General features: G+C 44.4%; 1 protein-coding gene across 5 annotated transcripts; it reads right to left on the reverse strand.

The window, feature by feature from the left end:
• Positions 1-1181: 1181 nt before the first annotated feature.
• Positions 1182-22588, reverse strand: igf2bp3 (insulin-like growth factor 2 mRNA binding protein 3). 5 transcript variants are annotated; one of them, XM_077009368.1, is made up of 15 exons: positions 21861-22588; positions 20853-20913; positions 12282-12330; positions 6963-7014; positions 6791-6854; positions 6083-6361; positions 5696-5830; positions 5479-5601; positions 5200-5335; positions 4827-4961; positions 3259-3372; positions 3062-3136; positions 2348-2479; positions 1939-2052; positions 1182-1847 (listed from the first exon to the last, which is right to left on the reverse strand). In XM_077009368.1, the coding sequence occupies exons 1-15, from the start codon at positions 22033-22035 to the stop codon at positions 1749-1751; spliced, it is 1743 nt and encodes a 580-aa protein (XP_076865483.1). In that variant the 5' UTR covers positions 22036-22588; the 3' UTR covers positions 1182-1748. The 5 variants fall into 5 exon arrangements, with proteins under 5 accessions (XP_076865483.1, XP_076865482.1, XP_076865485.1 ...); XM_077009367.1 differs by having other exon boundaries at positions 3259-3375; XM_077009370.1 differs by lacking the exon at positions 21861-22588 and adding an exon at positions 21263-21342 and having other exon boundaries at positions 3259-3375.
• Positions 22589-22707: the final 119 nt, after the last annotated feature.

Below are 22707 nucleotides of genomic sequence, written 5' to 3' on the forward strand. Positions count from 1 at the left end.
AGAAAATTAACAGAATCACTCGTGCGGCTCCCATCAGCACAGGCACACAGACCCCACGCAAAAGCCACGTTCTCGGGCCTCGAGGAACGGCTGTGCGCTGGGACCGCAGGGGTGGGCGGAGCTGCCACGCCCACTTCACTCAGCTGAGGTAGACATTCTTACTAGTGTGGAAGCATGAATACACTCTTAGCACAATCATATTTACATTCTGTATGAACAACAACAATGTTTGTTTTTCTTTTGATTTTCTCCATTTTCTTGGGAAAGACGTTTCTCTTAAATTATGCACTGTTCAAATCTATTTCTACGTTACTGCTGCTCCAACATGTTCATTAGTATTGTAATGTGTAGCAAAAACTCAAAGATCCTAACAGTGTGATGGAGTCCAGCCCACAAAACAGTAAGAATTATAAAGGGGACGGAGGACGGGACGGGACACAAAAACAAACAAAAAAAAAAAAAAACAACAACGCCCCCTCAGAGACATGAAGTGCACCATCGAGGGAAAACCAACCCTCAGACTACATGAAGGGCTGGACATGTTAATGTGAAAGGACAACACTGAGGGTACGGACGCACCAGAGAGGTACAGCAGGACATCAACACTCCTCCCTGACCTCTGTTAGCTTCTGTATCCACTCAGCGCTAACGAAAAGTACGCAGGAAACGTACCAGCCAAAATATCATTAGTATACTTGATAAACTAAATGGCATTGCTGCAGTATGCAAGGTTGGCATTATTCGGCATCTATAGCTTTTACTTTTTTGATGTTTTCAGAGGATAGTGGCTCCTCGGAAACACTGGCATTTTTCTTTAGATTCTCCCAGCTGGTGCCAACAGTGAGGACCTAACCCCCCTCATCCCCAGACATGCAGACGTGCACTCACACACAGTTACTGTCCACAACGCAACGTAAAGTGGGGGTTAAGGATTCACATGTTGGCAACAGACAATATTTTAAATTTTCTTAAAAAAATAAAAATGTTCAAGAACTATTAGCTTTATAAAGTATACAAAATACCACAAAGCAAAATAAAAAAAGGAACAGTTCATATATATTTTTATTTATTTTATATATATATATATATATATATATATATATATATATATATATATATATATATATATATATATATATATATATATATATATATATATATATATTCTCTTCTTCTGAGGTACTCTAGCCTGAGGTAGATCAGTAAAATATGCATATTAATTTGGCTTCCTGGCCAACACCAATCAACACTTCCCTCAGTTATATGCGGCAGTGTTGCTCCACCTCCTTTCATAACTTTGAATATAATGAATATATAGTTCTTTATAAAATGCATCCGAATTTATAAAATGCCACTATCAATACTGGGACAAAATATTCCTAAGCCTCCCACATTCAGTCCCATCTCAGACCCAGAGGTCGTACCCCAACTACACCCACCCCTAGCCAGGCTAGGAGAGCAATGCCTTTTACATGGAAAACCAGAACAAAAAACCCAACAATTTAAAAATAAAAAGAAAAAATAATAGTTTTGTGCAGTTACCACACTAGGGCAGTGAAGGGGAGACTATTTTTCATAGTCATGTTTTCTTCTCATGTTCAAAAGAGACAGAAAACGTGCAGTTGACATTCTTACAGAAATGGCAGGAGGCAGAGGGGTGTTCAGCTGGGGAGGAGGGGGTGGTGACCGGATCAGACCACGACTCCCCGAGAGGCCTCGTTCCACTTCTCCATGGTCAAGTGATGGCTCTATTTCCTGCGGGGCACTGGGACGCCCATGGGTGGGGCCTTAGGTTCCTGTTGCCGTCTCACCTGAGAGAGGATTTCCTGAATCTTTCGCTGAGCCAGCTTAGGGGGAGAAAAAAAAAAAAAAAAAGACAGTTAAAAATTTGGAAACCAGGACAAAATGGACGTCTGGATCCAGTAGGTTGCAGTTTACCTGGCTTGCATAGAAGTGACCGGTGATCTTGACCACCACTTGGTCATTTTCATCTGGTGTCTGATCACGTGGGACCACCACCTCTGCACTAGTGAGATTCTGCAATTCATTCACCTACAAGGGAATATGAAATAGCTTTGAATATAGTAAAAAATAAAGATATTACAAGTCACCAGTCTAAATGCACAGCAGGAGAACACATGGTCCTCAGGAATGACTATGATATGGCAGCACTGTGGGTAGGACTTTAAAGCACTGCAATTTAGAGCTCAGACATTGAACACAGGCATTCCATTATTTAAAAGGCATCAATATGAACACAATTGTCAGGGAACAGAGGCCCAGGACACACACATGCTCTCATATACTGGACAAATGACACCCATCAGTGTGTGTGTGTGGCTGATACCGTTTTTCCTCCCTTGCCAATAACCCGGCCAGCAGCAAATGCGGGCACTTTGATGTGAGCCTCTAGTTTGACCTCTTCCTTTGGCCCAAAGAAGTTCTCTTCCTTCAGTTTCCCAAAAATTCGTCCCTGAGCCTAATGAGACACACGCACACACAATCAATTATAGACAGATAGATGAGAGATGAGGCAATTTTTGCCCGGACATTCAAGAATCTCCCAAGAGATCCACAACAGGGCAAGACGGCAGGTTTTCTACATAGTAGCACCTGCTCCAGTGAGAGAAACAAGACCCTTTCACACTTGTACATATCTCAGAAGCAGCCAGGACACGTCAGACTGCAGAAGACGGATGTGAATTATACATTTTAGGAAAACCCAGTTTACATTTTGGAAGTTATCTCCATTTCATTCTCTGTCATGTTAAATGTCACTCACTCCATATTTTAAAAATGCATTGAAACGTAAGGGACCTAAACACATTGAACACTGCTAGAATCACTTTATTGTTTTGGGGGGAAATGCATTTAAACAAAAACAAAATAGGGCAGGAAATTAACAGTTTACATTGACACTGTTGCAATGTTCACCTAATGAACGTGACTGATAGCTGGCGCACATTTTAAAGTTCTTGTTCTAGTATGGGCTTCAGCTGCAGGGTCACACTGTGCATGCAGCTTTAACGTCAATGTCAGGCTCTGGTCACACATTTATTACCTTGAATTGTGCCTCGGGGGGGCCTGAAATGATGACCGTCCTCTGCTTGGCATCCAGTCCATCAGCTGGGGCGATCTGTCCAGACGACGCACACAAGCATGACAAACTCAACTTCTACCAAACATCAGGCTCCAGAATGCTTAAAACCCCCCATTTAAACTGAGGGCGACTGAACTGTGACGTGATTGGTCATTTACTTTGATGGACGCGCCGGCAAAGCGGCTGAGCTGCTTTATGTGCTGGCCCTGTTTGCCGATGATGGCGCCCACAGCCAGCGCGGGGATGAACAGGTGCACCGTCTCCGACTCCAGCTGCTACACACACACACACACACACACACACACACACACACACACACACACAAACGTAGCATAAGAAACTCCACCCCCTCCACGCACTGGCTTTGTCTTGGTGCTTTCATGAGGTTAACCATGGAAACCTCCATCACACTTTTACAACAACCATTCTGCTCTTCTAACCAGTATGACGAGAGAAAATCTACCTTTCAGATTTATCTCTTGTAAAACATACACGATTCTGAACATGTGGAGCGAGCAGGTGAGTTGTGCTGCAATACGACTGATCAAGTCTCAGGATGTAGCGTCTCCAGCCGTGCAGGACAAGGGCACTGTGAGGTTGACTTTTACTTATCCTACAGGGAAACTAGCATTGATACACAACACACAAATGTGCTTTTAAAAATAAAAGATAAAAATTCAGTTTTGTGCCCTGCAGATACAGCAGCGGTATAAGAGCCAGGTGACCTGTCCCCTCACTCCATACACACGCACGCACACGAATGTGTGTGATGGGACTTTGCAAAAAGGCACAAACATAATAGAAAATGTTCTGAAAAACCTACTGTACAGCCTGAAAAGTGTCAGCTGGAGAAACACAAGTTATTTTTGCATCTCCCCAGTTTTCACTAAAGAATTTTACCTGCAGGCTGGAGCTAATTAGTAGACAATTTTACTTTGCCAAGATGTGAACAGGCTTCCCAGGCTTCACCCACACAAGCCACGTTGCCCCACCCACCAGGTCTCATCCAACTAGAAGGACTAAACAGATTCAACACATCGGTAATTCTCAGGTTTCCCATTCTGTCCCCTCCATCTCACATTTCCCTAATCAGCCCGGGCAGGAAATGTGTTGGTTACAAAAGACTCTACCGTTCCACCAATACAAACCAAGCATTGAGAAACACACTTCCTGTATCAGACTTCACACACTCTGCAGTTTCTGCAGCCGTTAGGCAGAAGGCTGGGGAGGAAGCAGTGGGAGGTGCATGAGGCACTGGCTAATGTGGCTTTCAGCCAATCAGGTAGCAGGCAGCCAAAAGCTCTGCAGTGCATTGTGGGTAGGGAGCCTTAGAGGCCCAAAATGGCACCCCACTTCCAAACACGCTGCACTACGGGAGAAACACATTAACACTGGTAGACTTGTGCATGTCCACACACACACACACACACACTACACACATGCATGCACAAAACATGCAGAAGTCTTCCTAAAACATTTACACATTTAAATGTTTACAGCAAACACTCCCATAAGGTGCGCACACACCTAAACCTGTGTAAACGAGCACCTTTCCGGGCAGAGTTTCCCCCATTTCTGCTGGGACCAAAGGAGACTGCAGACAGTAACCTTGCCATCACCAAAGATGAGAAGACCAGCTTATAAGACCAGACAACATGATCCTCTGGAGAACCAGACTGCGAAATGGAGAGCCTGCATGTCCCTATTCACACCCTCACACACTTACCCCATATGATGGGTATGAAGTCTGTCCTCCAGTGACTGGTCCAGGCAGCACAGAGGGGGACACGCCTCCCCCCGTCCTGCTGGGGAAAAGGCCCAGCGCGTTGAGGTTGAGCCCAGGAATCAAGTTAGACTGCAACTGCATAGTCACATGGAGAGAGGGAAACTCACCTTACGCAGGAGGGCCAAGATTACACAGCACAGCGGGAAAACACTGCAGCGTTTAGATCTACTTTATCATCTGGGAATAAGTGTTAATTCTGATTCTCCATAGTCACTCTGGATTGTAGATCAGGTTTGTTTCAGCTGTTTGTGGCTTTAGCTGGAACAGACAGGTGCCATGTTTTTGTGCCATGCGTGTGTGTAAGGTGACGTACGTTCATAGCTGCCACGTCGTTCTCGTAGGACTCCCGGATCTTCCTCATCACCTCCTCCTCGGCGCACGCACACGCCTCCACGGGACCCTTCACCGTGATGGTGCGCTCTGGGTTGTACAGGGTGAGGTCCTGCAGCCTGCGGGACAACACACACATCTGGACACTCACTGCTAAGCCCTTCGCACAAGACACACTGGTGTCCATCACGTATACGTTACTCAGCACTGGCTGATGGAGCACCCAGAGAACCCCCAGTGAGCATGTGCAGGGGGGACTGACGGGGAGATGGTGATCTTGGTCCCCGTGTCCTGCTCGATCTTCTTCAGGTTACGCCCCTCTTTCCCAATCAGGCGGCCAACAAAGTTATTATGAGCCAAAATCTTCAGAGGAATCTCCTCCGTTCTGCGGGAGAGAGGGCGACAAAGGCATTACAGCAAAGACACGAGAGGTACTGCCTCCGTGTGTGTGTGTGTGTGTGTGTGTGGGAGAGACATACATCTTGGTGTCGAGGGCCTCTTTCTGCATGATCTCCATGATGCTGCGACAGGCGGAGCTGCAACCCTCTGGGGTGGAGTGCACCGTGATGGGTTTCTCTGCAGCACCAGCATTCTCTTTACGATGGATGTCAATTCTGTGTTCACACACACAGCGTCACACAATCAAACATTTCCAGTGACCGGGCAGAATAAGGTAAACTTGACACTAAAGACCAAAGCTAGGGTCAGGGTGAAACTACATTTGGTGTTGAGCAAGGCTAAATGTCTAAGGTCAGACACTTTACAGAGCGCACACGCACGCACGCACGCACGCACGCACACACACACACACACACACACACACACACACACACACACACACACACACACACACACACAGTCCTTACTTTGAATGCGTCTGTTTGGTGATGTTGCGGATGGTGGCACCCTCCTTGCCTATGATGGCTCCCACAAACTGGGTGGGCACGAGCATGCGGAGAGGGATGTCTGACTGGAGCTTGGGCCTGGCACCCAGAGAGGGGGAGCCCTGACGGGGCGGGGCCCGGGAAGCTCCGCCTCTCCTCACACCCACTGCAGGGGGCTCTATGATGGCAGCCTCATCAGGGATGTAGGACACTTTCAGTGCATAGTTCTCCATCAGAACACCATTCAGCTTCTCCACTGCTCTAAAAGGAGGGGGGTAAAAGCTCAGTGTGCAGGACAGAGTTGGTTTGCATTAGCTGGCCACCTGTTTTTGTGGTAAAATTGTTCAAATCAACCATTTATTATTATTGTGGCGAAGATGCCCATATTTCCTTCGCATGTAATTATTAGTGTAGAAGTTACATGAACAAATACCAAAAGAAAATGATTTCCTGATTTTCTTTTATTTAAAAGAAAATAAATGCAATAAGTGGCATTCTTGAGGACAGAAATATCCATTAGCACAACATTTCAGAACCCTTAACATTATTTCAACTCATTAGCAACTCTACAGTTCCCAGAATGTCCATTAGGTGGCAGGAGCGCGTTTACATCACTGCCAGTTGACTGCGAATCACAAGTGGAGACGAGTTTCACACTTTGCTGGGAGAGACGCGGCACGCGGTACTCACTGGCGCGCCTGCTCCTTGGCCGCGTATCGCACGTTCACTACAGCCGTCTCCGTGTCCGTGTTAACTGCAGTCGGAAGGAGAAGGAAGACCGATATACGCCCGTTGTAAAGGTTTAAAAGAGGTTAAGAGCTCATGAAGGAACCCCCGCCCCAATCAGATGTATTGTATTAACCTTGTTCACAACTCTCCACAGTGCCGTATTGAGCCAATAATCCATCCAAGACCTGCACAAGAAACATGGGATTACATGGGGGGCATATGAATAAAGAGCACAAACTGAAGAAGGGACAATCTCTAGAAATACAATAATCAGCCGCTGCTTTAAATACAGTGGCTTTCTGGGCACAGAGTTCCAAAATGGCCAGCTGCGCTCAAGGGCTGCAGCGCTGCAGACAGATATATGGCAGACCTGCACACTGAAGGTTAAATGACACATCTGAGAGCAAGTGCTGAGTGTCCGTGAGCAGCTCTCCCAGTTCTCCCTGCCAACACCACCCCCACCCGTTCCACTGCAAGAAACAGAAGTAGATAAAGAGTCTGTGTGGCCTCTATACATCAACACGCAGGCCTCATACCTTCCACTGCACGCCTACTTCCGGTCTACTCCGAGCAGTCCTATTGGCCCCCTCCAGCTGCACGATCAAAACGCTTTGCAGCGCAGAGGAGCTCAAATCATTGGACACACCAGCAGTCAATCTCTGAAGTCTATCCAATGAAACAAAAGTACTCAAGAGAGCAAAAGGGTTGAGGTTGCCGTGGAGGGCGGTGGGGGTGTGGCTGGGCTTTCAGAACCAGTGCGTGTAAAGGGGGTGGGGCAGATCTACAGATATCGAGTGCACACACGGAGTAGGGCCTGCAGGCAGACGGGGGCAACGGGTTAAAATCTAACCCCGCCGAGCTCGCCCAGGCCTGGACACTGTGCAAACAGCATCACACACGGCCTGGTCTTCAACACCACGTGCTCGTACTGTTCACGGGCCCAATACTGTAAGACAAAAGACAGTCCGCGAGCCTACAATCAACACGCCTAGTCGGGTAGGGCATTATTTGTCCTATGCCAATGATAACTCGAATATCCTCACTACTATGGCATTTATTAAATATATTTGTCTATTGAAACCACCGCTCTCTAAATAGCCATATTTCCACTTAAGCGATTAAATCGAATGAAAATGCTTCGGTGAACAGATTCGTCGCATTCTTCATATAGTAACGTTGTCAGATGGATCTTAAGCAAGTTCTAATCACCATGTTTATTATTTTAGCATCATTGGTGACCAATGCAGTTTAAATGAAAGACGGTGTAAATTAAAGTTAACCATGTGGAGCGTTGTAGTTCCTAGGAGGCCGCGTGCCTTCTCTCACACACACACACACACACAGACGTATGACGTCCGTAGGCACCACAGAAAGCAAAAAAGTAACAAACGTAGGCAGGTAGTCTCCGTTCTCTAGTCATAGTGGACAAATGTCCAGATTAACGACCGTCGTGAACATCAGTGATGCTGCGGTTCGTCCCCGGATTACCGCTCACAGTCATGTGGCGCGCCTACTTCGTAATACTGCATAAAATCAGTTGTCAAATGGCGAGTTTAAATTTAGGTGCTTTTTGGATTTTGTTTTTTTACACGTGAACAGTTTGAAATTTATTTTTACAATAAAATCATATAGGTATAGAGCCAGGTAACGCATAACTCTGGTCATTACCAATGATTCATCATGTAAAATAGAGACAATTCTTGTTTATCTGAGGACAGTGGACGCGCAGTGCAGCTCCACCTCTACGTGATCAAGGCGGGTAAAAGAATGCGTCATCGTGACGTGTTTCCTGGCTGGTTTGCAGGTAGCGGCATCATGGCAGGGAGGAGGTGAAAGTTTCGGTTTTACTAGTAATATCCTCCTTCCACATACATAAAATACCATGGTAACGGGCCCCGTGGATCTCGTTTGTATTTCTGAAGGGGGAGTGTGGAGATAATCGATTATGTTCGCGGGGATAGCCGGGATTGTTTAATGGATACAACAACCTTCTACTGACGGATACGGCGATTTTCAGATATCTGAAATAATTGTATACCGATGCAGCTTTTCACTTTTTAATATTCTTAAGCACAACACAGTGCTGGATAGTCTGTTCACAATCCAATCAAATGCAGATCGACAATCTCCAACGCACTTTTAAATCGAGAGAAACAAAAATTCAAAAATATAGTGTTGCATCATTTTAAAAGCATGCGGTATTCCCACAAGTCTTTTAGAGGCAGCCACTGTGTGACGTATACATGACGCACGTAAAGTTCGGTAGTGTGAGGAGTGAGAGAGTTGGAATCGTGACCTGGTTTCCGATTCACGTGGACTAAGAAATAGGGGGGGGGGGGGGGGGGGGGCGCGCAATGGAACAAGGAGGGAGGAGTCAGTGGTTAAAAAGGCGGGGATATCTGGTTCTGGGGGCGCAGCTGGGAGAGAGCGGTCTACCTTGCACGTGAGCTGGTGGCCAAAGAGCAAAATTCCCTGGCCACAACACTCACCTCAGTATAGATAGTGTGCCTAATGAACACCTTGCATTACATTTACAGAACGTAGAATGCAAAAAGCCATCTGACTTTCTTGTAATCCCACTTGGTTGGACAGGCCATTGTAGTCATGCTTAGTCTTCAGTGTGATTAACCCTGGCCTTCCCACACATGCACTTAATTACATTACTAACAGCACAAATCAAGCACTGCGCTATTCAGATGTCCAGATCCACCACCATCTGCTCCTTTCACCAGCCTGCATGATTTTAACACAAGAAGGCAGTCTACGACAGGCTTACTGGTTTCTCCAACCAGTACAATCATGAAGTCTGCACCTTGATGCAGAAATGCTTACAAATTTCTCCTTTCAAAATGTAGACTCCTGGAGAGATGGACACATGTTCCCTTTAAAAATGATCTATTCATCCAACAATGGACATTCTTCACTTTAAGAGATGGTCTGTCACACCCGTTAGCTTAATGAAACATAGCCACTACTTAACCATAGCCACTGGTATTAGTATGAACACAGGCATAGTTTGGAAAATACACAAACACTAACTCTACCACCGTTTACTTGAACAGTGGTTTCCACTCTACAGTAATCCAAACCATAAACACGGCGATCTTCTGCTACATGGTGAATCTTGTTTGAGAAGGAAACCCCCACCTTCTCCTGCCTCTGATCAGAGTTCACGGATGCAGACACATATGGAGCTGCCTCTCTGAACACACCGGCGCACCAGTCACACAGTGGAGATGCAGACACCAGTATGAGCATCTTCCAGTAGAAACACCCAACACCTCCCTAAAAAGAACTCTTAGCTGATCTCCCTGTAAGTCACGTGGTCAAATTTGGTAAATTTTTTTGGGATCATGAAAGACCATGGGAAAAATTTTCATGATTCTATCTGAACAGTTTTCTTTTAGAACCTAAACATAGGAAAAAATCCTTAAATTAACTTAAATAACCATCATATGCATATAACTAACTAAACAAATTGCACTCATCTTTTTCATCACGCGTTTGTTTTACACAATTAAATTAACCAGTTCAGTCTAAAGACTTTCTATATACATGAACTAAAATGGATGTGTTGTATTTCAACTGAGTAATAGGAGAAAGCTAAACGTTCTCTTGTGTCTGGCTTCACACAGCTTCACCTCTAGCATTGCTCTCTGACTACAAAAGGTACAAAGTGGATGTAATCACCACTCACATCCACTGGGTTACAGTAGTCAAGCATAATGAAGCAAACCACCAGTCACATGATACTTTGCAGAAAATTAAATACAATGGATAAAAAAAAAAAAAAAAAAAAAAAAAACCACATTTCTTCTATATACGGAGCAGCATTTTGGCATTTCTATGGCATTTCTATGGCAGTTTGAGAAGATATTTTCAAATCTGCATTTTGTGCTTGTGAGTAAAGCTCTTGATGCTAAATATTTCCCTAGAGCACCAAGCATGAGGCATTAAATGCTACAGCCACTGACATATCAAGGCTGTTTAGGCCCAGATGATCTTGTAGGATCACCATTTGCAAAACTACAACTAGATTCCTTCAGAAATAATTTCCCCCATCGTGCTCCTGGTGAACAATGGAGATCAGAAACTGTTGAACAATTAAGCAGACAGAAGCAGGTTTTGGCGCCAATATCTTTGCGTGAGCAGTGGTTTGTACAGCAAGAGAAGAAAATTAAAAACAATATCAAAAGCAGAAGCCCCCTCAGCCCCCTACAAATCCTGCCTTGCAGTGTCCTCTATTTGTTTGAGAGCTATTGGTTCTTTATGTCGACACGGCACCATGTGTAGGAGCCAAAACAAACACTCATTAACACTGTTGATTTTATTGGAAGATCAAAGTGAGGAGGACACTAAAGACCATCCTGACCACCTCATATCACACCAACTCAATGCTGCAGGGCACCACAACTCAGCAAAGCAGCGTTTTAATCAGAAATATAGCAGACAGTAAAATCTCTTGGATGTTGTACTGGGTGTTTGGTGTGAGGCCAGTAGAGTAAATGGCCAACTGGTTGGAGTTTTTTGATGAAACAGAACTGTGGGTCTTGCATTCTGGAGGTTTATCATATCAACTATATAAACAGAAGAATCATGTCATTCTACTGTATGAACATCTTAATTATGTAAACATGAAACATTTCACATCCATTTACCCCTCCTCCTCACCTATTCATCTACAAATATGAGGCGTGTCCAAAAGGAGCTTCACCTCTCAAGTCTCCAAGTACGTTTCTTGGTGCAGATTCTAGCCAATGAGTTATGCTCTTTTAACATCAAGTGATCTTTTGGTCCCTCACAACCAGGCACATTAGAACAGCAGGTGGCAGCTCTCAAGCTTGTAACAGCTCTCACGAGGGTGTAAAAGCACATACTCGTGATGCACAAGAATAAAAACCCCACCAATACACGCAGCAAACGGGTCCAGGTGAGTCAGTGTGTTCACTTTGCCCAGTGAAGCCAAAACCTCCAAGCAATTACTTTGGACACACTGAAAATATAAATCCCACAAACACTAGAAATGCATTGAACAGCACAGACACTAATACACAATCGTCCACATCTGCTAACTGCTCCATATGCTATGAAGAGAACAAGTATCAAAAGTCTGAAAATGTCACCGAACTGATTGTCAACAGTTCTTGAAACATCTAAACAGTTATATAATATACAGGTTATATAATTAACAGGTTCAAATGTTGTGGTCGAGTTTGCTCAAGAGAAAGGCACTACAGTATCCTGAGATCTTCAAAGTATTGAAACATGAAAATTACACAACTTGCTCAATCCTTGGCAATCAACTCAAATTTCCCTTTAAATTAGTTTTTCCTGACACTGAAATTAGTTAAAAGGAACAGACTAGAAAACCATTGACACAAACTCAGTGGTCTATGCAGTGATCTCGCAGGTCTTTATTAATGAGAATCTGAAGCCTTTGGGGTTTACTCACCTCCCACTGCATGTGAGGGGGGATGTTCCTGATCTGTAGTTTACAGCTCCTGTAACACAGAGCAAACATGGTCACGTCATCCACAGAGGGCACACTGGAACAAAACCAACTCTACTATATTGAACTTCTACAGGGGAAAAAGAGACCAGGAATAATTGGTCTCAATTTAGACCAAAACAAATTAGATGAGCAGCAATAAGGCGGTCATGGAGTCATGCTCCACGTGGACGTGGAGAGAGAAATTGAGACATTGTGGTGTAATGAAACTAAAATATTTAATTAAAATTATATTTCACCAATATGCATCTCAAGTGTGCCACTAAAAAGGTGGCAACCTGCTTGAGGTAATTTTGTGCAATCCATCATCGACTAGCCGCTTAACTTTGTGGCGAGGACCTTGACCGGACCCGTGAAGCAGTCCAAGGACAGAGAGAGGATGTGTTCAAGAGCACAACACAAGGAAGCCTACTGATTTTAACCCAGTAAGGATAGATATGATCTCTCATTCTCTCACTCATACACACCTCTAAAGTTTGCTCATCTGTTAAGTATAAAATGAGTTACTTGTATACCTATTTAGATCTGTAACCATTTGCCATACTGCAGGTATACCTTCTGGTTTATAACAGCAAGCTTTCAGAGCCCTCAGACTAGACTGGGCTAAAACAGATGAAGGTTTTGAGACCCCAATCCAATACCAACATCAAAACTTAACCGCCTGTGCGTTAGCAACCGAGCTTGACCGCTGGGTTGTACATGGTTACTATATATACATTAACTTTCCTGATTGAGGACCACATGACCATTTAAAAAAGGAACACTGCCCCACAGCTTGTGTGAGGTTCAACACATGCTGAAAACAGCTAAATCAGGCACACTGATCATCCAGTTGTGTGTGTTCATCTGGTGGGTCCCATACAGCAACTTGCTCTCACACTGCTAGCTTTGCAGAAATGGCCCTGTGATTTTTTAGTAAATATCAAAAGGTGTTTAAAAGAAAAGAAACGCTGTGCTGCTGGTTCTGTAGCCCGCTCCCAGGACGCGGCCGGGTCTGTAGCCCGCTCCCAGGACACATCTGAAGTAGGGGTGTAACGATACATTGTGGCACGATGCATCGCGATTCAAAAATGTAGCGATGTGCATCGTTGAGACTGACGATTGCGAGTGCGTTCTGTTATTTTTTTTCCATTTAAATGAATTGCATTGTTTTAACACCAGAGGGCGCCAATTGATTATATCCCTGCAAGTACGTCACGCGTCACGCTCCGTTTACAGCTTCTTCCAGTTTGCAATGGAAACAGGGGCAGGTGAATTTGAGATTGAGGATGCTCCCTCGTCTTTTAAATCCGAGGTGTGGCATCATTTTGGTTTCCCTGTTTCCCGAAACAAAAACGGTGAAAGGGTAACCGACAAAAACAAAACAATTTGTAAATACTGCAAGAAAACCATGGCCTACATAACGGCAAACACTACAAACATGATGCAGCACCTACAGCGCAACCACGGTGAAAAGCTCAGTCCACTGCCTGCGAGGAAGAAGCTACTCCAAGGCCAAACATCTCTAGAGAGTGCTTTTGCACCCCCGCTTCCCCAATCCAGTACAAGAGCGCAAGAAATAACCAGGTGCATTGGTGTTTTTATTGCAAAGGACATGAGGCCTTTTTCGGTAGTCGATAATGATGGGTTTCGACTACTTCTTAACACGCTCGAGCCCAAGTATAGCATTCCATCGCGCCCGCACTTTAGTCGCACTGTACTACCAGCTCTTTACAGTGAAACAAAGGCGAAGGTAATGCAAACTCTCAAAGAGGCAGATAGTCTAGCGCTAACAACCGACGGGTGGACTTCGAGGGCTACGCAGGGCTACATTACTATAACGGTACATGTCATCACTGGTGAGTGGAAAATGGAGAGTTTTGTCCTCCAAACACGTCCGCTTTTCGAGTCGCACACGGGGTTACACATAGCCGAGGTGTTGAAATCAGCCGTTGTGGAGTGGGAGCTCGAAAGAGCTAATCACAACATTGCTGTCGTTACGGATAACGCACGAAATATGGACGTAGCCGTGAAAGAGTCTGGGCTTGCACCACATATTAAGTGTTTTGCCCACACTTTAAATCTGGCTTCCCAAGCAGGCCTAAGTGTAAACCGCGTCAGTCGGTTGCTGGGTCGAGTGAGACGCATAGCCGCCTTCTTTCACCGAAGCGCCACGGCCACCGCCGTGTTGGCGGCTAAACAGAATCTACTGCAGCTCCCACAGCACAGACTAATCAAGGATATAATCACACGGTGGAATAGCTCTCTGGAAATGCTTGAGCGCTATCTGGAACAACAAGCAGCCGTAACGGCAGCTCTCGTAAGTACAGAGATACGTCGAAATGTCCGTGACATCGACACTTTGGACAGCTCCGACGTCAGTGATGCTGAGGATATTGTGAAACTTCTGAAACCTCTGAAAACAGCGACCACCGTGCTGTCCGATGAAAACAACCCCACAGTCTCACTCATCTTGCCGCTGAAGCACATGATTGAGCAGAGCATGGAGCCCATCGAAGAGGATTCTGCCACCGTGGCTAACATTAAGAGGGCCATACTGAAAGACATCTCGAGCAGATACACTGGGGAGCATGATTATCTACTAGAGAGCACAGCACTGGATCCTAGATTTCGAGCTCTGCCCCATGTACACCACGAGCAGCGGGAGGGTGTCTTCCATAGGATCATGAAAAAAGCAGTCCAGCTGCAATGTGAACAGGTACTTTCATTTCCTCTGTGCGCATGTGTCTAATTGTTAATGTTTCAAATGCAATGTAGGTGTATGTATAAAAACATTAATTTCTAATGTAAATAGCTAATTCTGCATCATGACTGTGAATATATAATTTTTCTTCACCTTTGCATATGTGAAAATGAGACACAACCTCAGGTTGGGTTTGGCTTAAAATATCCTCTTTTCTCTATTATGACCCAGACTGTAAAAGAAACAGAAAAGGTGGGAGCAACAATTGACCTGACAAGCACAGCACATGGAACTGTTCAGGGACAGCCACCTTTCAAGAAGACAGCACTAGAAGATCTGCTTGGGGACTGTTTTACTGAACCACCACCAGCAGCACAGACCAACAATGGGGTAGAGGCAGAAATTCAAATGTACAGAAAAGACCCTCCAATTCCACTGAGCAGCTGTCCTCTAAAGTGGTGGAAAGAAAATGCACATTTGTATCCATTGCTCTCTCCTCTAGCCAAAGCATGTCTGTCAGTGCCTGCAACTTCTGTTCCTAGTGAACGAGTATTTTCAGCAGCAGGGGACATTGTAAGCGCTCAAAGATCTCAGCTCCTCCCTGAAAATGTAGACATGTTGATTTTTCTCAAAAAAAACATGTCAGTGCCCTAGGTTAGGCTAGTTAAAGTAGAGTGTTTAAAAACTAAGCATTTGTTCAGCCTTTTAGTAGGTTATAGTACAATACTGTTGCAGTAGTATATTTTGTTGCATTAGCATAATTTAAAGATAATTCTTCATTCTTTTAATTGCAGAGAAGAGGGTTTTTTGTGTAAAAGAAAAAGTACACTTATGTTTCAGAAAAAATATAATTTGTTTTCACTTGGCTATTTAAGATGCTGAAGCCAAAGAAAAGTGTTTTGTTTACAATATTAAACCTCTGTTTTTGGTAATTACCTTTAATTGCAAGGGGACTGAGGCCTTTTTTATGGAAATGTGCATTGTTTTACATTGTTTACACTTAAAAAAAATAAATAATTTTCTTAATTTGCATTTTTAGAAAATATTGTGAGAAAATCGAATCGTGACCTCAGTATCGTGAATCGAATCGTGAGCAGAGTGTATCGTTACACCCCTAATCTGAACTAATGAGTGCCAGACATGTTGAGCACCGTTACATCAAACAGATCTACCAAGTTTGTATAAATTCACCAACCTTCAAATGACCACATTACCACTATATAGAAACACTGCAGGTACACAATGTGTTGACAGAATCCACGTCACCTCAACACAGACCTGCAGGTGCACGTGCACCCGGTCATCACACCATCAGACACGCTGGGTAAAAATCAGACTCTAATGCGTTTTCTCTTATGCTCTGTAGGATTCTGCAGAACATGCAGGGTCTTGTCCACATGCTATTCAGACACACTAGACTGGCTCATGATCACTATAAACTAATCAGTATTTACTGTCAAATTTACAGCAACGTTCTTACAATCAGCCCAAATCTATAAAAACGCTTCACATTAAAAAGATTTTCAGACACCATGAGGAATAATCTTTTACATTCAAAGAAACACCCTGCTGTTTCTGCATCATGTCTCATCATATTCATGGGACAACTGAACTGCTGCACCTGTAAGGACTGTAGAGCACAACACCTAGGTGCCCTCAAGAAAGAAAACAGTGTGAAGTTTTATTCCAAAAAAAGCGAAACCTCAGGTCAGACAGAAATCCATTAGAAATAACAGCCGTGTGAAACGTGCAGAATCCGTTTCAATCCCATTGCTTTAAGCAGAGTTGTGTGAATGGAGAGGAAGAGCACGAACACCGGGGAGGGGGGGTGTTGGGGTGGTGTGTGTGTGTGTGTGAAGACACCTGTGTTACAGCGCTGGGCGTGGCACTCACACAGGCTCAGGAAACATACATGTGACTGGTCAGAAACAGCTGCCTTCAAATGACTAAAGTTCACACTGTGTGTGCGCGCACACGTACGTGCGTACATGCCTGTCCACCTACATTCACTGAATGTACAGAAGAGATCAAGCAGGTCCACACACCCCTTTCACATCGGAGACCTGTACAGTCAAAGGGGGGCTGGGTTAGTCGATGTAATCAGCGTCAGACCCAGCACACACCAGCCAGCGGCGGTCACGGCGCTCATGGGACACGCACGAGCAACATGCGAGCTTAGTCAGCATGTTCCAATTGACACACAACTAAGCCCCATGTTTACTAAGCCCCATGTGAGCAATTTCCGATTTGATGTGTTAGAATATTTTAACGATTAACATTCAGCTGTGAAAGTGAAAGACCACACCTGTACCAGCTGATTTTGGGGGGGGGGGAGAAATCATGATCAAATAACAGAGGATGGTGCAAGCAAAAAAATAAAAAAAATTCATGCATATTAGACAATAAAAGGTTTCTGAAATGTCTGATGCGTAGTGTGCAACACAGTCTGTCCCAAAAACACACATACACATGACTGCTACCATCACAACAAAGATGGCGGACTGCACCTACTTACACAATAAGATCTCTAAGCACGATAAGGAACGTGTTATTTTACATCTTTCCTAACAAAAATTTTAACCATACAATGAGATACTTCACTATCCACCAGACACTAATTTAGGCTGTGTGGAGGTGTGTGTGTGTGTGTGTGTGTACGCGCGTGTGTGTGAGTGTGAGAGGGGGAGGTTCTGTTAAATATACAGACATTAAAGAATGACATTGCAGGTCAGGTTAGCAGTGTCACTGGACGGTCACTGTAAAGCCGTTTGCTGTGTTTTGCTGGAATTGACTAACAAAGCATCGCCCTGATAACGGTCTTAAAAATAACCACAGACATCTAACCCCATGTGATCACAACTCCAACTACGAGATGTTATTAAAGAATACTAAATAAAGTTACCTATTCAAACTATATTAGGTATAATATACACAAATGCACACCAATAAATTCACAAAAATTGAACAGCCACCATTTCACTAAACTTCCATTAAAGCTCAATCCCCCCCCAGAAGATTCAGAAACATCACACTCTTCCAAACCTGGTCCGGGTTACAAGGGGAATGCATTATGGAAATGGTCTTCTGCAGATTAACCTATAGGAATGAGAGGGAAGTGTTGGGGGGGGGGGGGGGGGGTGCGCCCCATTTCATTGCAGTAGAGGCCCCTTCTGCCCCAGGGGGTGGGGCCTGGTTACTATAGTGACAGGTTACCCTACAGACAGGAATGTGTGTATGTCTGTCTCTCGTTGGGGGTGTAACTCCTGCTTACAAACCGGAAGTGAAGGGGATCTTTAAAATCCAACTAGCACTCTCTATGCATCTGTGACAAATCTGCACGTATTTAGACCCATGACAAGTGAAGCTTAATAGAAAGACTGTTCTTCTAGTAGACGGACATCTAGGCTTTTAGCTTTGTGATGTGAAACCTGGCAAGAGGAATGATAACATTAAACCAAAATCTCATCTCAACTTATACTTCAAGAAACATTAATACAAAAGTCAAATTGACCACCCAATGGTTATATGAAGTTCCACACACAACTAAAGTACAAAAGTTAAAAGTTCTGCATGACCAATGGCTTAAATTTGTCCATAATCTGTCTGCCCCCCCCCCCCCCCCAAATCTCTCACCACACTTACTACAAGCAGGAAAACTACAATTCTGATATCAACTTAATAGCAACAAATAAGGCAGAACCTCCACCCAGAAACGGTGTGGTTTCCTAATGACTTGAAGACCCAGTGTCGGTCTACAAGGATATTGAGCCTTTACAATCTGTAGTAGCAAGACTCTTCTAAAATATCCTCCCACTGTGAAACAAAATATGATTCAAGTTTGCTCACCATTGTTTTAGCTGTAAATGACATTACAGTACATTGGGGTTTTGTGTTGGGTGTTTTGTGCTGAACCCAGTAGGCGAGTTCAGTCACCAGAGCAACAACATCGCCACTGACCTCAACATTAATCCGCATCATCTTCAACCCCCCCTTATCAAGTGGTGCCATGGCCATGTGGACACCGTCAAATTTATTAATAAATCTAACTGAAGTTTAAGAATCAGATTTGAGAAACTGCTGGAGGCTGCTGTAGAATTTCTCCCCACACAACCCTTGGCACCCCCTGACAAATGTTCATTTAAGCCCTCCCCAACTTAAGCAGATGCCAGTCAACAAACACGGTACTGAAACACAGGGCCATGACCCTTGCTCATATTTGCATATTAGCAAATATAAAAGCACCCTGTCAGATGTTTGCAGAGGAGAAATAAATAGTAAAAAGTTTTGATTACAAGTTTAAAAAAATTTTAAATAAAAAGGTGTGTTGGTGGGGGTAAATCACCCTTCCATGTTCTGCCAGCCCCACACACGGATGTTCCCAAGGAGGACCGTCTTTTCTCACATGTTAATCACAATGAAGTGCCGTGACTAAACTCCACATACAGCAGTCATGTCTACCAGAGCGCAGATCCTCGGAGTCTCACACTGCAGCTTCCCAGGATGCAAACTTCGCCGTTACTAGCGGAGGCCTTCCGTTACACGAGCCTGTATACGTGCAGGACCACGCTACATACCGTAGACATGTACCGCCCTTCACTCCCATTTTGACACACTAGTAGATAACTGTACTACTTAAGAGGTTACGGGCAAATGAGTGACAATTAAATAGCGTTGGATTAATCCACTTTTTAAGCCACACATTTAAAGTCGTACTGTAAATAATAACAAAAGACACACGAGTATCACCGCCACGTTTGTATTTTAAACAGGTATTTACACATAAACGGTTAATTGGTGCTCCAAACTTAGTTACGCATTTTTGGTGCCTTTCTTGAAAAACACCCGAGGCGTAGTCACCACGTCGACATGAATTCTGCTTGTTCCCAGCAGAAAAAGACTGCATATTTATATTTACATTCGTAACACTGTATAATTAGGCTGACCGATTTTTAACAGCCATAATAGTCAGATTAAAACATTGTCCATCAGGCTTGTGTAGTGTTGGGCGTCGGGCCAGTTCTACCCGGGTTATTACCGGGCAGGACGACAGCACTGCAGTGGCAGAGGAAGCGTGAACCGGGTCTGTCACGTGAGAATGTCGTTACACGCTTTCCACAAACACGCTTTCGTAGAACAGCGTGCAGTGTTACACAACTGGTTTGGTACCTCTACTGTTAAATTGAGCAGTAGGCCCATTGCCTATTGTTTAGATTAAACTATTTAGATTTTTTTATTAATCAACAGTTGTGGCCTGAATAAAGCTAGTTTTGTTAAGAGGCCTCGACCCCTTCGTGACACGCGCAATGAGGAGTCCATCTCGTGCAGCAACAGCGGGCGGGGAGGGGAAATGGGGGCGGAAGCGCGAGGCGGCGGTAGTACAGAGTGGGTCCTCCTTAAATGGAGGCCACAGAACGTGTGGCCTTGTAGATGTATGCCCCCTGCCTGGTCGTCACGGCCTCGCACACCAGGTTAAAATGTATACAGTTGCTAAACTGATTTGATATTACCATTAACAAGAGGGTATTTCAAGCGGGCGATGGCCTAGCGAGCTTCGAGACACACCGTGGCGCCTATTGTTGGATCCATTGCGAAAAAATTTGGTTATAACACATTGTTGCACACAGTGAAAATACTAATAAAAATGTCTTAATAAATGGACGCACAACTGACGGTTAATTTCCTATGTAAAGGTATAGTCATTATAAGGTAACAAGAGTGGGGCCATGTTCACGACGAAATTAAAATCAGTAAGACAACAGACTAGTAATTTTATGCGAGAGAGCAACCCTATTAGTTACGGGTGAAATTCGACTTAATTCCACGTGGCTTACCTTTGTCGTTTGGGGACGGAATGCTCCACCTCAAGAAGTTTTCCGTGAAGTTCTACCTTTCCTGAAAAGAAATATCAGTTACATTAAGATTTAAAACTGAATTGTTTACAACGAAAGGAGGACTCAGGGGAGTCCGTAACTTAAAATGCGTTAACAAATCTTAAAATACATGCTTACACAGCATAACGTTAAAAATGTCTAGAAATAAATTGCAAAGAGAAAAAATAAATAAATCCACGTTTATTTATAGAGGTTAAACATGGAACACATGGAAGTTGCCACCCCCCCTCGCCCGCGAGCAGGCCTCGATCATGCGTGGGCTTATTGAATAAGCGGAAATTTACTTTCCAGTTTTACTATTGTATACATATACGCTGCTATTGTAAGGTGTTCTCTGTATACTTAAATACCTTCTAAAATGGTTGGTCTTAATCAATGCAATCTTCCGAAAGGCCTACATGCCACCAGTACAACCCAAGCACCTGGTGTGTAAGCCTTCGTGACAGTGACAGAGTGATAGTACAAGAGGTCGGGTTGGGTTTCCGAACCCAACTAGGATACTTTGTAACGCTTATCTCTTCTTACACTGGCCGGAAGTATTCCAAGTTCTGTGGGGGATATATACGTGCAGACCGAAGGGGCATAATTACCTGCTTGAGTTATGTGAGTCAAACACAGCATAGTACAGGCTACACCGGCTCTATGACTGAATTTGAAATAAACGGATTATACTCTTATTTGATTATGTTGCTTGTAGTCATGAAAGAAATGGCCTTTAACTGACTGTCCTCATGCGTTTTCTACAACTGGGGATATATACATTATGTCTTCGGCGTGGGAAACCTGTGTGTTTTAAAAATAATTCAAGGGGCAGAGTCGATACACATTCGAGTTTCAACCAGACCTTTACATCAGTTTGCAGTTCTGAAGCATATAGGCACAGCCGACCGTAGTACATGGTTTGGCGATGTGAATTCAGACGAATTTTTAAAAAGTGTTTATTCTCACCTGAAAGTGTGTCGATGGCCTTCATTGCCATCTTCTCGTCGGGGCAATCCACGAACGCGTAGCCAGTTTTAAGTAGAAAAGGTGCACTGACGGGAATCTTCCACTGTTCAAATATAGTTTCCAAGTCTAGCGTACTCGCTTGCTCACTTACGTTACCGATATATAGCTTATTCATATTGTTGCATGCAAAACAGCGACCGTGGTGCCCAGACCAGCCCTTTATCGCGTCCCCCTTGGATGGGCAGTGTTTGGAGAGAGCCGCACTATCGCTCAGCGGAGGAGCTGGGAGTGTTGTCCCAGTCGGTCCAGGCTGCCTAGATATTTGGTGGACGGGAACGCCGTGGTTGCGCGCACGAGCTTCTTTTTGCCGTTTAAAGATTTTGCTTTTATTCCCTCAGCGCGGTGGGGGCCTGCAATTGAAAAAGAGAAACTACTTTTTTGTCTTCTACCAGGCTTCTTTGGCAATGTGACTGAAAATGTCACACGTTAAATGTAGGCACCGCCTCCAAATAAAACCGAGAAAAGGGGGGACAAACCCTAGGGTATTCCGTTTTTTCAATGAGCCACGTGTTCAAACTACAAATCAACCTCGCACGTGAGCAGTCCCGGTTGTTCAATTAAGTGTTGGACGAGGCAAATGGCTTAGGAGAGACCAGGGTGGAGACAGAGAGAGAGAGAGTTGGGGTAAAACCTGGCTACGTGCATGGAGGGGTTCCGTGCGAGCTCTCTATACCGTTCACTCGTATTCCTTTCGGTGGACTTTTTTCCTCCCACGGTCGTAGTTCTCGCTCCTTATTGGTTATTGGTGAGGTAGTAAAACGGCGTTGCACGCACGCGCGCTCATAGT

This window comes from Brachyhypopomus gauderio, chromosome 6 (assembly GCF_052324685.1).
Source record: "Brachyhypopomus gauderio isolate BG-103 chromosome 6, BGAUD_0.2, whole genome shotgun sequence".
In the NCBI taxonomy this organism is placed as follows: domain Eukaryota; kingdom Metazoa; phylum Chordata; class Actinopteri; order Gymnotiformes; family Hypopomidae; genus Brachyhypopomus; species Brachyhypopomus gauderio.